The sequence below is a fragment of the Bufo bufo genome, chromosome 4 (genome assembly GCF_905171765.1).
Source record: "Bufo bufo chromosome 4, aBufBuf1.1, whole genome shotgun sequence".
NCBI lineage: Eukaryota > Metazoa > Chordata > Amphibia > Anura > Bufonidae > Bufo > Bufo bufo.
In genome coordinates this window covers 276,712,844-276,727,450 of record NC_053392.1, presented here as the reverse complement: position 1 = coordinate 276,727,450, position 14,607 = coordinate 276,712,844, and the positions used below count along the sequence as shown (strand labels likewise).

The window sequence follows — 14,607 nt, the reverse complement described above, 5'->3', positions numbered from 1 at the left end:
TCCTCTAGTACTGCAAGAAATATAATGGTTAATTTTATACGTATGGTGAGTGTCACCTATCTCTACAATAGGGTATTTGATTAGACCATATTTGATATTTTTACAGTTCTTGCATAATTTACATGAAAAAATAAAACTTTTGTCCTATATGGGTAGATATGTTGTTTTTCATATTTCGGACTGATTTACATGAGGGTGCTACCATGGTGGCTAGATTGGATGCCTTCCTAAATACAAATTTTGGATATGTTGGAATTTTATCCCCCATCACTTTATCTTGACGTAGCATTTCCCAATGTTTCTTGACAATCCTTTTCAGGATTGGTGCCCCTTCACTGTATGTGGTAATAATTGGGATTTTAATGAGCGTATTGGTTAGGCTTATTTCATATGGTTTGTTTATTCTGCAATACATCCTGCAGAAGTATATTACGGTCAACTTCTCTGACCTGTCTCACAAAAGGTTCTAGGTCTTTTATCTCATATCCTTTTTCTATGAATTTATTGTTTAAATCCTTAGTTTCTTCTTCAAAATAAGTAATGTCAAAGCAGTTCCTACGTATCCTTATATATTGGCTCCGGGGAATATTTGTCAGCCATGTAGATAAATGACAACTAGTGAGGGGGATAAAACTATTGCAGTCAGTGGGTTTACAGTATGTTTTTGTCAGGATTAGTCCTTCTTCAATAAATATGGTTATGTCCAGGAAATTCACCTGCTGTCTGCTATAGTGCGGTGTGAATTGTAAGTAAAATTCATTTTTATTTAAATCATTTAAAAAGTGGTTTAATTCCACTTCTCCATCCTTCCAAATAAAAAAAATATCATCAATGAAGCGCTTCCAGAGGACCAGACCCGCAACGAGCTCGCCATGGGGAAAGATGGTGACCCATGTATAAATTAGCGAAACTCGGTGCGAATCTGGTCCCCATCGCAGTACCCCATGTCTGTAGATAAAAATCATGATTGTATTTAAAATAATTATGTGTAAGAATAAACATAATACAATCTCCAATGAATTTAATCTGGTCTTTGGGCATCTTCCCGTCTTTTTCCAAAAAATATTCAGTTGCGGATCTCAGTGGTGCAGATAGATTCTTCAAACCGTCGATGATGCAGGGCAGGTTGCAGGTCAAGCAAGAAGCACTGCAACCTGCCCTGCATCATCGACGGTTTGAAGAATCTATCTGCACCACAGCATCTTCGAGCAGCCATCTACCGGGACAGGTATTAGTTATTTTATATATTTTCTGTGTTCCATCTCTTTCCATCCCAGCGCTGGTACCTTAATTTTCTTTTTACATATATGCATGTTTATTCGGATCGAGGCAGCCATCATCCTTCAGGTATCATGCAGCAGCTCTGTGCACTACTTGTTCACAGAGACAGGAGAGTGATTTTTTGATAGCGCAGGTACAACCACTTTTTTTATCATTTATTATCTTTGAAGCTGCCATTGTACCTTGCAGCACATCACCCCCTTTCTCCTCACAGGAACACACCTATTGTTCAGTTCGTACGGAAAATTGCAATAGTTTATAATTACACCTACACTTATTGTTTTAACATGAGTGAATTATGGGATGAACGCCAGGATCGAATTAAATTTGTCCAATCCTTTTTTAATAAGCCCAAATTGTCAATGGATAGTGTAGATCTACAAAAAAATAACATTAAGGAAGCCCTGTTAGGCATCAAAAAAATAGAAAGACTCCTGATCACGGAAATGAGAGACCTATGGGAGATGGCATCCCTGGAAAAATACTTAGAACATGACACCATACCAAAAGGACTACAAGTCCATAAAGCACTAACCAGTGATTTAGGTGCACCAGAAATTGTAGAAGAATGGAATTCCTTATTTCATGAATTTTCGGGAAAAAACGTATTATTCATCATAGAAAAAGAAGAGAGGGACTAATTAAAATCAACCAAGAAATAATGGAACTCTTTGATAATCTCAAACCCTACAAAAATCATGATGATATAATGAAAATTTCTAGATCAATTAAAACACGGATAAGGACGAAAGAAAATGAAATCATAAATACAAAGACAAACAAATTCGAAGGGGATTTAACATCGCCAATAAAAACTACCGGTCATATCACAGGGGATATTAAATTGAGTGACACCACTCACTATAACACGATAACACGACACTAGATAATACTGTTTGCGAAAACACTTGTTATAGTGACTTTTCCACTTATGAAGAGAGTCAGGGCATATATAATCTTAGTAGCTATATTTTAAAAGATAATGAGTTGGATCTTCTGGAGAAGGGATTGAAATTTTCCCCTACTTCCAAATTTTGCCCTTTTAATGCATTCATAGGGGTAAAAAAGTTTTTAAGAAATCTTGCTTTAAAAAAACATTTTATGAAAAGAAAAGATACCACATGTTCGAATTACCTTTTAAAAAATTCCAACAATTATTAACAATCAAATACTTTACCCACTAACAGTTACTGCCCGTGCCAATGCCCTTGGCCCTAATATAACAATAGAGGCCCCTATACACACAGGATTAAAACCCAAGTCCCATTTTAACCCCTTGGGTGAATACTCAGATGCCTTTACAGCGTTCCAAACCTTAGTATTACGTGATCTACGCAAAATCAACCAAAATAAGAAACGATTGGGCCCCCAAAATTTATCATCATGGGAAAAAAAGCTATCTGTACATTGCTAAAACTAATAATGACATAGTGATAAGACCTGCAGACAAAGGGGGGGGGGAATAGTTATTCTGGATGAGGATTCCTATCATAAGGGATCTATCCGACTCCTTAGTGACCAAAAAACATACAAAAAATTGGAATTTGATCCAGCAAATACTTATAGACATCAACTGAATCTATTAATGAAAAAGGGAAAATTGAAGGGCATATTAACCCCGGAGGATACATAAACAATCAATGTCCGGAAATTCCCATTTTTTATTATTTGCCCAAAATTCATAAACATCAAACCAACCCCCCTGGCCGCCCTATTATCTCGGGTATCGACAGTTTGACAGCCAATTTATAAATATGTCGACATCCTATTACAAAGTCATGTACAGAAACTCCCAGCTTATTTTAGGGACACAAAACATATCTTACAATTGTTGGAAAACATTAAATGGGAGGATGGCTATATTTTGGGGACTTTAGACGTGACCTCCCTGTACACTGTCATTAAAAATTCAAAAGGGAGATCCGCAAATGAATATTTTTTGGAAAAAGACGGGAAGATGCCCAAAGACCAGATTAAATTCATTGGAGATTGTATTATGTTCATTCGTACGCATAATTATTTTAAATACAATCATGATTTTTATCTACAGACATGGGGTACTGCGATGGGGACCAGATTCGCACCGAGTTTCGCTAATTTATACATGGGTCTATGGGAGGACTCCACCATCTTTCCCCATGGCGAGCTCGTTGCGGGTCTGGTCCTCTGGAAGCGCTTCATTGATGATATTTTTTTTATTTGGAAGGATGGAGAAGTGGAATTAAACCACTTTTTAAATTATTTAAATAAAAATGAATTTTACTTACAATTCACACCGCACTATAGCAGACAGAAGGGGAATTTCCTGGACCTAACAATATTTATTGATGAAGGACTAATCCAGACAAAAACATACTGTAAACCCACTGACTGCAATAGTTTTATCCCCCTCACTAGTTGTCATTTATCTACATGGCTGACAAATATTCCCCGGAGCCAATATATAAGGATACGTAGGAACTGCTTTGACATTACTTATTTTGAAGAAGAAACTAAGGATTTAAACAATAAATTCATGGAAAAAGGATAATGAGATAAAAGACCTAGAACCTAATGTGAGACAGGTCAGAGAAGTTGACCGTAATATACTTCTGCAGGATGTATTGCAGAATAAACAAACCATAGATGAAATAAGCCTAACCAATACACTCATTAAAATCCCAATTATTACCACATACAGTGAAGGGGCACCAATCCTGAAAAGGATTGTCAAGAAACATTGGGAAATGCTACGTCAAGATAAAGTGATGGGGGATAAAATTCCAACATATCCCACATTTGTATTTAGGAAGGCATCCAATCTAGCCACCATGGTAGCACCCTCTTGTAAATCAGTCCAAAATATGAAAAACAACATATCTACCCATATAGGACAAAAGTTTTATTTTTTCATGTAAATTATGCAAGAACTGTAAAAATATCAAATATGGTCTAATCAAATACCCTATTGTAGAGATAGGTGACACTCACCATACGTATAAAATTAACCATTATATTTCTTGCCGTACTAGAGGAGTAATATATTTTATCAAATGCCCCTGTCATAAAATATACGTAGGTAGAACAAAACGGGAACTAAAAACCAGAATGAGGGAACATCTAAATAATATAAATAAAAAATATGATGGCCACCCTCTGTCCCGCCACTATGCCCAATATCACGGGGGCATCTTCTCTGGCTCCATATTTGGGGGTATTGAAAAAGTTAAATTAAATGCAAGAGGCGGAGATTTCATTCAAGAGATGTCACGGTGCGAAAGCAAATGGATTTTTAGACTAAATAGCTTAGTAGTGTTGATCACGAATATTCGAATTGCGAATTTTAATCGCGAATATTGGCACTTTGAGAATTCGGGAATATTTTGAATATGCCAAAATATATTCCTAATCGGAAATATTAGATTTTTTCAAAAATACCAGCTCATGCGAATTATTATGCACATTTTATTTGAATTTTCGCAATCAAGAAAATAATGCCTGGAGATCACGAATTCGCGAATTCCCGAATATATGGCGAATATTCATCCAAATATTCACAAAATATCGCGAATTCGAATATTGCCCCTGCCGCTCATCACTATAGCTTAGCCCCAAGGGGCCTAAATCAAGAACTGGAATTATTTGCTTTCTAAAATTATACATCTGACGGCCGATAAGACTGTAAACTTCTCTGTTAAACCTATGATCTTTCGTACTATACCATAAATTCATCTAGGAATGCAGGCAGGACACATCACGAATGGAGATTATAGCAGTAACCATGAGAACCGGATACCTATTTACTTCACGGGACAGACCACAGCAACCATCCCTGACGAAGAAGCCCGTAGGCTTCGAAACGCGTAGGATTGGCTTTTTGGTCCTCTGAAGTTTCCATAGGACAGGTGTGACGTCACACTCCAAGCTCCGGAATCCCTTACCAACACGCTCCTTCGTGCACGCGCCAGCTACCGGCCGGAGCGGCACGCACTTTTTCGAAGTCGAGCAAGAAGCACTGCAACCTGCCCTGCATTATCGACGGTTTGAAGAATCTATCTGCACCACAGCATCTTCGAGCAGCCATCTACCGAGACAGGTATTAGTTATTTTATATATTTTCTGTGTTTCATCTCTTTCCATCCCAGCACTGGTACCTTAATTTTCTTTTTACATATATGCATGTTTATTCGAATCGAGGCAGCCGTAATCCTTTAGGTATCTAGCAGCGGCTCTGTGCACTACTTGTTCACAGAGACAGGAGAGTGATTTTTTGATAGTGCAGGTACAACCACTTTTTTTTATCATTAATTAACAGGAAGAAACTGTTCTTTCCCAAAAACTGCCTGGAGGTGATCACTGCACTACTGCAATCACTCCATACTTATGCATTGTTTCTTGGCAGTAGATCCCTGTGTACACCACACAATCTGCTGCCCAGAAATGATTATTTAAAGTGCTGTACAAAAGATCTTTTCACTCAATGAAAGAGTTTTTGTACTAATGTTCATTCCTAAAAATCTGCCTATTGAGCAGTTCAAGTCTGCCATAAAACGTTGTTTACATTGTAAACCTTGTATACCAGGAAATGTAAGATAACACTTAAAGTGAATTGTCCTTATGACAACAATTAATGGATAATCATGTAAATAATGAATATTGATATCAAGTATGGAACCGTTGACTGAGTTGATGAGTTGCCTTTGTTTTCTTTCACTTGTACTGTAGCTAGCACTATATGTGGGTAGTTGAATTGTATTGATAGAGTATAGATGGTGAAATGTAGTTTTTATTCTATAGTGTGAATTCTGTACACCATTCATGTTATTTGTGTCAAACTGTACATAGCATCAATGTATGAAGGTCACTGCTATGACAAACTATGTTACAGAAATCCCTCTAATTAAGCTATACATCAGTTTTTAGGTTGCTCATTTCATGCAACTTCTTTGCATGGCATCAATATGTATTGCATTAGCAGACAAAAGCAGGAGCTTGCTGAATGAAAGTTAAATTGACATATTTTTGTCTATTAATCGTTAAATGCTTAAATTAACCTTGACAGCCTTGAAGACAAAAGTGAAGGCTGCAGTAAACCAATTGATATACAAGTTGGTTTTTAATCTGAAGAGTGTAATGCCTAAAAAAAAGAAGAGTATTAACTCCTTCCTGCTAGAGAGGACAACATACAGAATATATATATATAATGACTGAATTAAATGTATACTTTCTCTTTTTTTATTTTATTTTTGCATTGAATCATAATGATTTTTGTCCATAACTAAATACTCTGCTGTAAGCTGCCATAATGAGGTGAAAGTCAAAATATTGCAGTCCTTTCCTGACATTCTTATCTCACCATTCAGTGTACCACACAGATCTCATTACTCTATTATACTTTTATTATATACAAAAATAATTTCCTATGATCCAGCAAACTTGCATTCTGCCCTGGAGTTCTGAATTATTTATTTACATATATATATATAATTATTATTTTTATTTTTATTTTTTTTGGTTAGACGTGATAAATTTTAATGAACTTAAGATGAAGAAATATTTTATTTTATTTTTAGGCAATACAGAGAAACTAGTCACTCCGCACATCTTTAAATGTACATTAATAACTGTGTTCTATAGTGTTTTGGGACTTTTATGCTTATTGTATAAAGCATAAATTTGCATCAATAAATAGCTATTATATAGAATTATTGTAATAAAAAATAAATCACATGGCACATCTGCTGTAGTTAATGTGAAATTCTACTGAAATGCAAATGTTAAATTTTGGACCCTTATAAAATACATTAGCTTGATGAGTTTGAGATGTTTGACATATAGCTCCGCAAGTTCTTCAGCATTGCACAATTTCGATCGGAAATTACAATGTACCAGAAATTACAGTCATGGCAATCATTTAAGAGGTATTGCCATTTATTGCACATTAACAATATATCCACAAGGTGTTTCTGTTCCCAGGTTGACTAATTCTGTAACTTCTATAGAAGTAAATGCAGAGATCTACACATGTTCAGAGCTACCTCACTCTGCATTGAAGCATCGGCCCAGGGGCACCTCATCAGATTGGACAGTGGTCATTTTGTCCTCGTTCTCAACATAGCTGCAGTTGTCAGAGGTAAGACTCAGGTCCTGATCTATCAGGCACTTATGGCATGTCCTGTGGATATACCATAAATGTTTCTGGTGGGAATACCTCTGTAACAGTCTTTGACATGGAATTTTGTAAATAGTAGAAAGCATTAGTGGCGGACCTCATTGACTACTTAGTCTCTGTGCAGTTGCATAGGCTACACACATGTTTTGTCTATCCGATAGGTGTACATGATAGTACCCCTGTATCATTACATTGAAAACAATTCTGCTGTCTAGAATTGAAACAGAAAATTATCAATATGTGATAACAGCATTCCCTTTGGTTTAACATTTGATATTACCATATAATAAGACCAAAAATATACTTGCTTAACATATTTTAGAAGTGGGTGTAGGAAATACAGGTCTATGCATATATTATGACTTTTCCAAGTTTGATGTACAGTATTTATGAAAATGCTGATCATCTCTACTGTCATTATTGCTCATTGCAGTTGAGCTAATTTTCCATATGTCAATAAACACAAATTTAAATTTCATTTCAAATAGCAAATGTAAAAGATAAAGACTGTTCACACCCTTGTCTTTTTGCTGTATGTTTCAATGCTGTATCAACTTTTACATTATTTGATGGACTTATCTAAACTAACTAGACAACATAGGTACACAGTTATTTAAATTAATATCACATTTTCTATAATTTTTAACCCTATAAAATAGAAGATCCTGATTGAATAACATCAACTGAATGGATTCCATTAGTCAGGACTACAGATCTGTTACTCAATCCAGAATACCTAGTATGACTGTTCAAACTGGAATTCATGTTTCTATTTTCAAGTGATGCACTTTGTCATCAGTTTAAGGCTTTTAGCTGATACCATTTTTTATATATATTTTTTAAACATAAAATTCAGTGCGAACAGAGCCCATGCTACACATATTATTCCTGATAATAAAGCACAAGACCCTAATGAGAATGTGCCCTTAGAATAAAGAAGGCATCCAAAGGCAATATAAAATTTACAAACAATATCTTGTAATAAATAAAGCCATATAAAATCCAGATAAAGAAGATAACTTTAAAATCACTTGAATGTAACGAATTTTAAAAAAGCATAGTAAGAGTCAGTCTAAGGACTATTAATGCCACATTCCAACATAATCAGTAATCAAAAATACATTCTTCTGAAAGGTAAAATTACAGTATTTGCCCTATAAAATATAAAGGTATTATTTCAGACTTAACCCTTTCATGACCAAGGGTCATTGATGCCACAGTGTCCAGGTCAAAATTTACAAATCTGACATGCGTAACTTTATGTGGTAATAACTTTAAAAACGCTTTTACTTATCTAAGCTATTCTGAGTCTGTTTTCTCGTGACACATTGTACTTCATGACAGTGGTAAATTTGAGTCAATATATTTCACCTTTATTTATGAAAAAATCCCAAATTAAACAAAAAATTAAAAAAATTCACAATTTTCTACATTTCAATTTCTGTGCTTTTAAAACAGAAAGTGATACCTCATAAAATATTTATTACTTAACATTCCCCATATGTCTACTTCATGTTGGCATTATTTTGTAAATGTCATTTTATTTTTTTAGGACATTATAAGGCTTAGAAGTTTAGAAGCAATTCTTAAAATTTTTACGAAAATTTCCCAAACCCACTTTTTAAGGACCAGTTCAGGTCTGAAGTCACTTTGCGAGGCTTACATAGTGGAAACACCCCATAAATGACCCCATTATAGAAACTACACCCCTCAAGTTACTCAAAACTGATTTTACTAACTTTGTTAACCGTTTAGGTGTTCCACAAGAATTAAAAGAAAATGGAGATGAAATTTCTAAATTTTCCTTTTTTGGCAGATTTTCCATTTTAATAAATTTTTATCTTTAACACATTGAGGGTTAACAGCCAAAAAAACTCAATATTTATTACCCTGATTCTGCAGTTTACAGAAACGCCCCACATGTGGTCGTGAACTAATGTGATGGCACACGGCAGGGCGCAGAAGGAAAGGAGCGCCATATGGTTTTTGAAAGGCAGATTTTGATGGACTGGTTTTTAGATGCTATGTCCCATTTGAAGCCCACCTGATGCACCCTTACAGTGGAAACTCTGAAAAAGTGACCCCATTTTAGAATCTAAGGAAAAAAGGTGCCAGTTTTATTGGTACTATTTTGGGGTATATATGATTTTTAATTGCTCTATATTAAATATTTTTGTGAGGCAAGGTAAAAAAAAATGGCTGTTTTGGCACCATTTTTTTATTTTTCACAAGATTCATCTGACAGGGTAGATTATGTGCTATTTTTATAGAGCAGGTTGTTATGGACGCAATGATATCAAATATTTCTACTTTGTTTGTTTGTTTCAGTTTTACATAAAGCATTTTTGAAAAATAAATTGTTTTTGTCTGTCCATTTTCTGAACGCCATATTTTTTTATTTTTCTGCCGATTGTCTTGTGCAAGGGCTCATTTTTTGCAGAAAGAGTTGAGGTTTTTATTGGTACCATTTTTGGGTACATAGGATTTTTGGATCATCACATTATTACACTTTATGTGGCAAGGTGACCAAAAAATTGGTTGTTTTGGAACAGTTTTTATTTATTTATTTTTACAGCATTCATCTGAGGGAATAGATCATGTGACAGTTTTATAGAGGAGATTGTTTGGAACGTGGCAATGCCTAATATGTATACTTTTTCTTATTTATTTGAGTTTTACACAATAATAGCCTTTTTGAAACCAAAATAATGATGTTTTAGTGTCTCAATAGTCTGAGAGCAATAGCTTTAAAATTTTTGGGGTGATTGTCTTAAGTAGGGTATCATTTTTTGCGGGATGAGGTGACGGTTTGATTGGTACTATTTTTGGGGGTATACACCTTTTTGATCGCTTGGTGTTGAACTTTTTGTGATTTAAGGTGACAAAAATGGCTTTTTTGGCACTGTTTATATTAACTTTTTTTTTTTACGGTGTTCACCTCAGGGGTTAGGTAATGTGATATTTTTATTGAGCATGTTGTTACAGATGCGGCGATACTTAATATGTATACTTTTTTTATTTCACTAAATACATATCTTTTTTTTTATTTCTCAATGAGAGCTATAGTTTATTTAGTTTTTTGTGGGATCAGGTGACGGTTTTATTGGTGCCATTTTGTTTGATATACACCTTTTTGATCAATTGGTTTTGCACTTTTTGTCATGTAAGGTGACAAAAATGTATTTTTTTGCCACAGTTTTTTTTTTATGGTGTCTATCGGACGTGGTGGATCATGTGATATATTTAGAGATCCGGTCGTTACGGATGCAGTGATACCTAATATGTCTATTTATTTATTTTTCATTTTTTATAGGAAAAGGCAATTTATTAATTTTTTAATTTGCATTTTTCTTTATTTATTTTTACTTTTATTATTTTCACTTTTTTTTTATCAAATCCCACTTGGATCTTGAATATCCAGTGGGGCTGATGGCTGTACTATACTTTGCAATGCTCTTGCATTGCAAAGTATAGTACTATCAGATTTCCTATAGATGGCAACACCGGACACCTTTGCAAAGTGTCCGGTTGCCATAGCAACCATCAGGAGCTCAGCAGCCCCGATGGTTGAGAGAGGGAGCCCCTCCCTCTATTAACCCCATGGATGCCGCTGCCACGGCATCTAAGGGGTTAAAGTAGAGCTGACACTCACACCTAATAGCGGTGGCTCAGGAACGGAGCCACCACCATCAAATACAGCAGGGGGACTGCATCGGGTGAAGGATACATGAATGGGGGGACGGCATCGGGGGCAGGATACAGTGGCAGGCCGGCAAAGAGGCAGGGCTCAAAGGCAGAGTGCAGATCATAGCCTGGAACAGGCACTTTAACACTGCCGCGATCCAATTGGTTAGTCTGCACTGACTAACCAATCGAATCGATTGCCGGCAAGAGCTTCCATGACGTCTATACACGTGCTAGCTGCATGTAGCACATATATAGACGTATGGCAGTCGGGAAGGGATTCATTTTCTCAACAAGTCATTTATCTTGAGTAGTAATAAAGCTTCATCTGAGCAGACAGATTCAGAGATCTTAGCGAATTATTGTTTTATTTTTTACAAGTTGACTTTGATGATTAGCACAAAACCATGTCTGATAGCATATATTTTAGAATTAGCCATAACAACAGAAATGTAAAGAGTAATGTTTAACCACCAAAATACTGTATCTGACCCGCATACTGTAAGACATCACTGATAATACTTTTACGCGATCAAGTTCTCAAAATCTATAAGATACACACAATTACATGAAATGCTATGAACAGCTATCAACCATGCAAATATTATAATTTAGAGCTAACTTTTTAAATAGAATTTTTGATTTCCAGTATAACTTAAAATAATTACTGGGTCAAACTTTAACAAGACCAAAACCTTCTATGTCAGATTTTTTTTTTTATATGTCGTTGTTTAGAAGTTAAAAATTCTGATTTATCCAGGTCTCCATCCCCTAATGTAAAAAAGTCCAGACAAATAAGAGTTTAGGAGAAGTACACTGATATATTTCTCATGGAAAAATATCAGCTCATTGAGACTATAATATTGTAATCATGGAAAATGGAAAAATGTATTGTTGACCTGATTATTGAATTGCCAAACATAATATAGTTTTGATTTAGTTTTTTAACTGCTAATTTTAGCTCATGGTTGAAATGGCTTTGTCTTATCTGACAGAAAATAGCCTGAGGTTATTTAAAGGGGTCATCTAGGCTTTTTAATATTGATGGCCCATCCTCAGGACAAGTCATCAATATTTGATCAGTGTCCCCCACTTAACTTTTTCAAAAAAGTGAATGGGAGCAACTTTTTAGTTATAAGCTCTGTCCACTACACAATCAATGATGTAAATAAATAGTTCCAGTGCCGACTTGCAACACCAGAGATGCAGATTAGATACTGATGGCATATCCTATAATCCTAGAAATAGGCTATCAAGGTTAAAATCTTGAAATACCTCTTTATGGTTAAATTATATAAAAGACAGAATTCAGTAAAACCTTTGTAAATTTGCCACTTTTCATAAGCTTAAGTCTTCTTAAAAATAGATAACAGTGTTCATTATATTATAGTTAGTTAAAAGAAAATTGATAATACATGATGAAGTAGTGAAAATAAAAAAAAATGTGCAATTTTTTTCATAATACATAATCACAACATCCAAATTTGAATTGATCTGCTACTAACACTACCTGGACAGAGGGCAGTGTTATTGCAAACCCTTGTTTCTCTTAAGGGGCTGCTGCAGTGTGTCCCGTAAGGTGGTACACAAGTTCTGGTTCGCACCTGCGACCCTTGACCACAAGTAACTGAACATGTACTCCATTGGGACCACTCTTCAACACCAGATTCACCTGTATACAAGACAACAAATAAAAATGAATATAGCCTTAAGTATTATTTTCTTACTACATTCATTTGTTCAATATACATAAACTGAAAGGTGGATAAATGTATGTTATATGTATGCAATGAGCTTCAAAACTGGAGGGAACTCAAATGCCACATGTTGCATTTTTTATCTAACACTGAAAGACTTTTTCAAGGCATTTATATATGACATGTTTCAGGTTTCCAAATTTTTTAAATAAAAAAAAAAAACCTTTATAAGTTACATTTGAGCTTTTATTTGGTTGTGGCAATTATTAGACTAATATATACTTACTAGTTATAAAGAAACAACCATGCCATCAGATATTTTACTTTTATATTTCAAAGAAAATCCCAAGATTTAAACATATCCCCTGCCCATAGGTATTTGCCTGTCTCTGACAGTCTTATAGAGATTCGGGTGGGTTGATATCACGTTTTATGCATCAGTTTGGCATATACATTAGAAAAAAAGGGATACAAAAACGTAGCACACCACATTTTTGCATCCTGCAGAGTCCGATAAAAAGAAATGCATATGTTATTTTTTTTTACAATGGTAAAAAAGTATACTTTTTTTTCTTACAATGGAACTCTATGGTGAATGGATGCCACTGTATGTCATCAGTCTGATGCACCCATCTAATGAATATGTTTTTGTATTTGTTAAATAGATGGGAAAAACGGGATTCAAATCCACTCTTAATGATATATTTTTTAAAATGTCACTCCATTCTTATGGGGGGTCCTCATTTTTGCAATCAATGAGTCCCAGTGGTCAGACCCTCACCATTCAGTTATATGTGAAGGCAATTCCCATGGGATGTTACTCCTGGCACCACCACCTATCAGTTCTTTGAAGAGACCATGGTGCCCCGGGGACAGCCATATGCTTAGGTCTTTAGGCAACACCCACCAGTATGTTCCAATTTCTGCCTATATGAGATGTTTTTATTCATGATTGCCATTTTTGGAAAGGTAAACAAAACAGGTGAAATTAATTCTTTATAGGAAATTAACTCTTACATTATTTCATACCTTAATTCTAACATAACATAAGCAAGCATCTAATGTTCTTGATAATGCTGCAAACTATTTTCTACTTTATATAAATAATCCTTATAGTTTAATAAATATTTGCTAAAACTTAACAAATTAATTGTTGTCCAACATAAGTACAAGCTATTGGCTAAGTATTAAGTTTAGTTTTTCCAAAATAGGGAACATTTATCCAGGGTCGAGTTTGAATAATGCTATTATTAGTTCACTTATTGGCAATGAAGCATAGCTGATAATTTTTGTTTTAAGATGAATATTTTATTTTTATTTTAGAAAATAAACATTTCAGTCACAATTCTTATAAAGTGAAGCTAAATAAATGTGAGAAATAGGTTGTTTAGATAAGCTAGTGTTTGCTTTCACTTTTCCTTTAACAGTTTTATAAATGTTTAAAGCAAGTGAAACATCCACTGTGAATTTTAGATCAAACTATGCTACATTAGTATATAATTATATTAATTAGCACTAAGTAGATGAGCAAAGGTTAATCTTAATATGAAATTTGAACTCTTGGGTTTTAATTTACTTTAAACACACTTGTGAAATGTGGTTTTAAAATACAGTGTTGGCAAATCAAGAACTTAAGCAGTTACAAAGAGCATAGTAAATGTTTAACGCTAGTCATTAAACATGTAAATCAATTCAACCTTTTTTGGATTCTCATGTCTCCTTTTGCCATAAAGTAGGTGTGCCATTGATTTTGTGTGATGAAAGTGCGCGCTCAAGAAAAATGTGACATTCAAT

General features: G+C 34.7%; 1 protein-coding gene across 4 annotated transcripts in view; it reads right to left on the bottom strand.

The window, feature by feature from the left end:
• The window catches only part of ADGRB3 (adhesion G protein-coupled receptor B3), a 1,057,188-nt gene that overhangs the window by 669,075 nt on the left and 373,506 nt on the right, over positions 1–14,607 (bottom strand). For all 4 annotated transcript variants that reach the window (XM_040428625.1, XM_040428624.1, XM_040428627.1 and 1 more), the window contains exon 4: positions 12,627–12,788. In XM_040428625.1, coding sequence (XP_040284559.1) covers positions 12,627–12,788 — 162 coding nt within the window. The remainder of the gene's footprint in view (positions 1–12,626; positions 12,789–14,607) is intronic.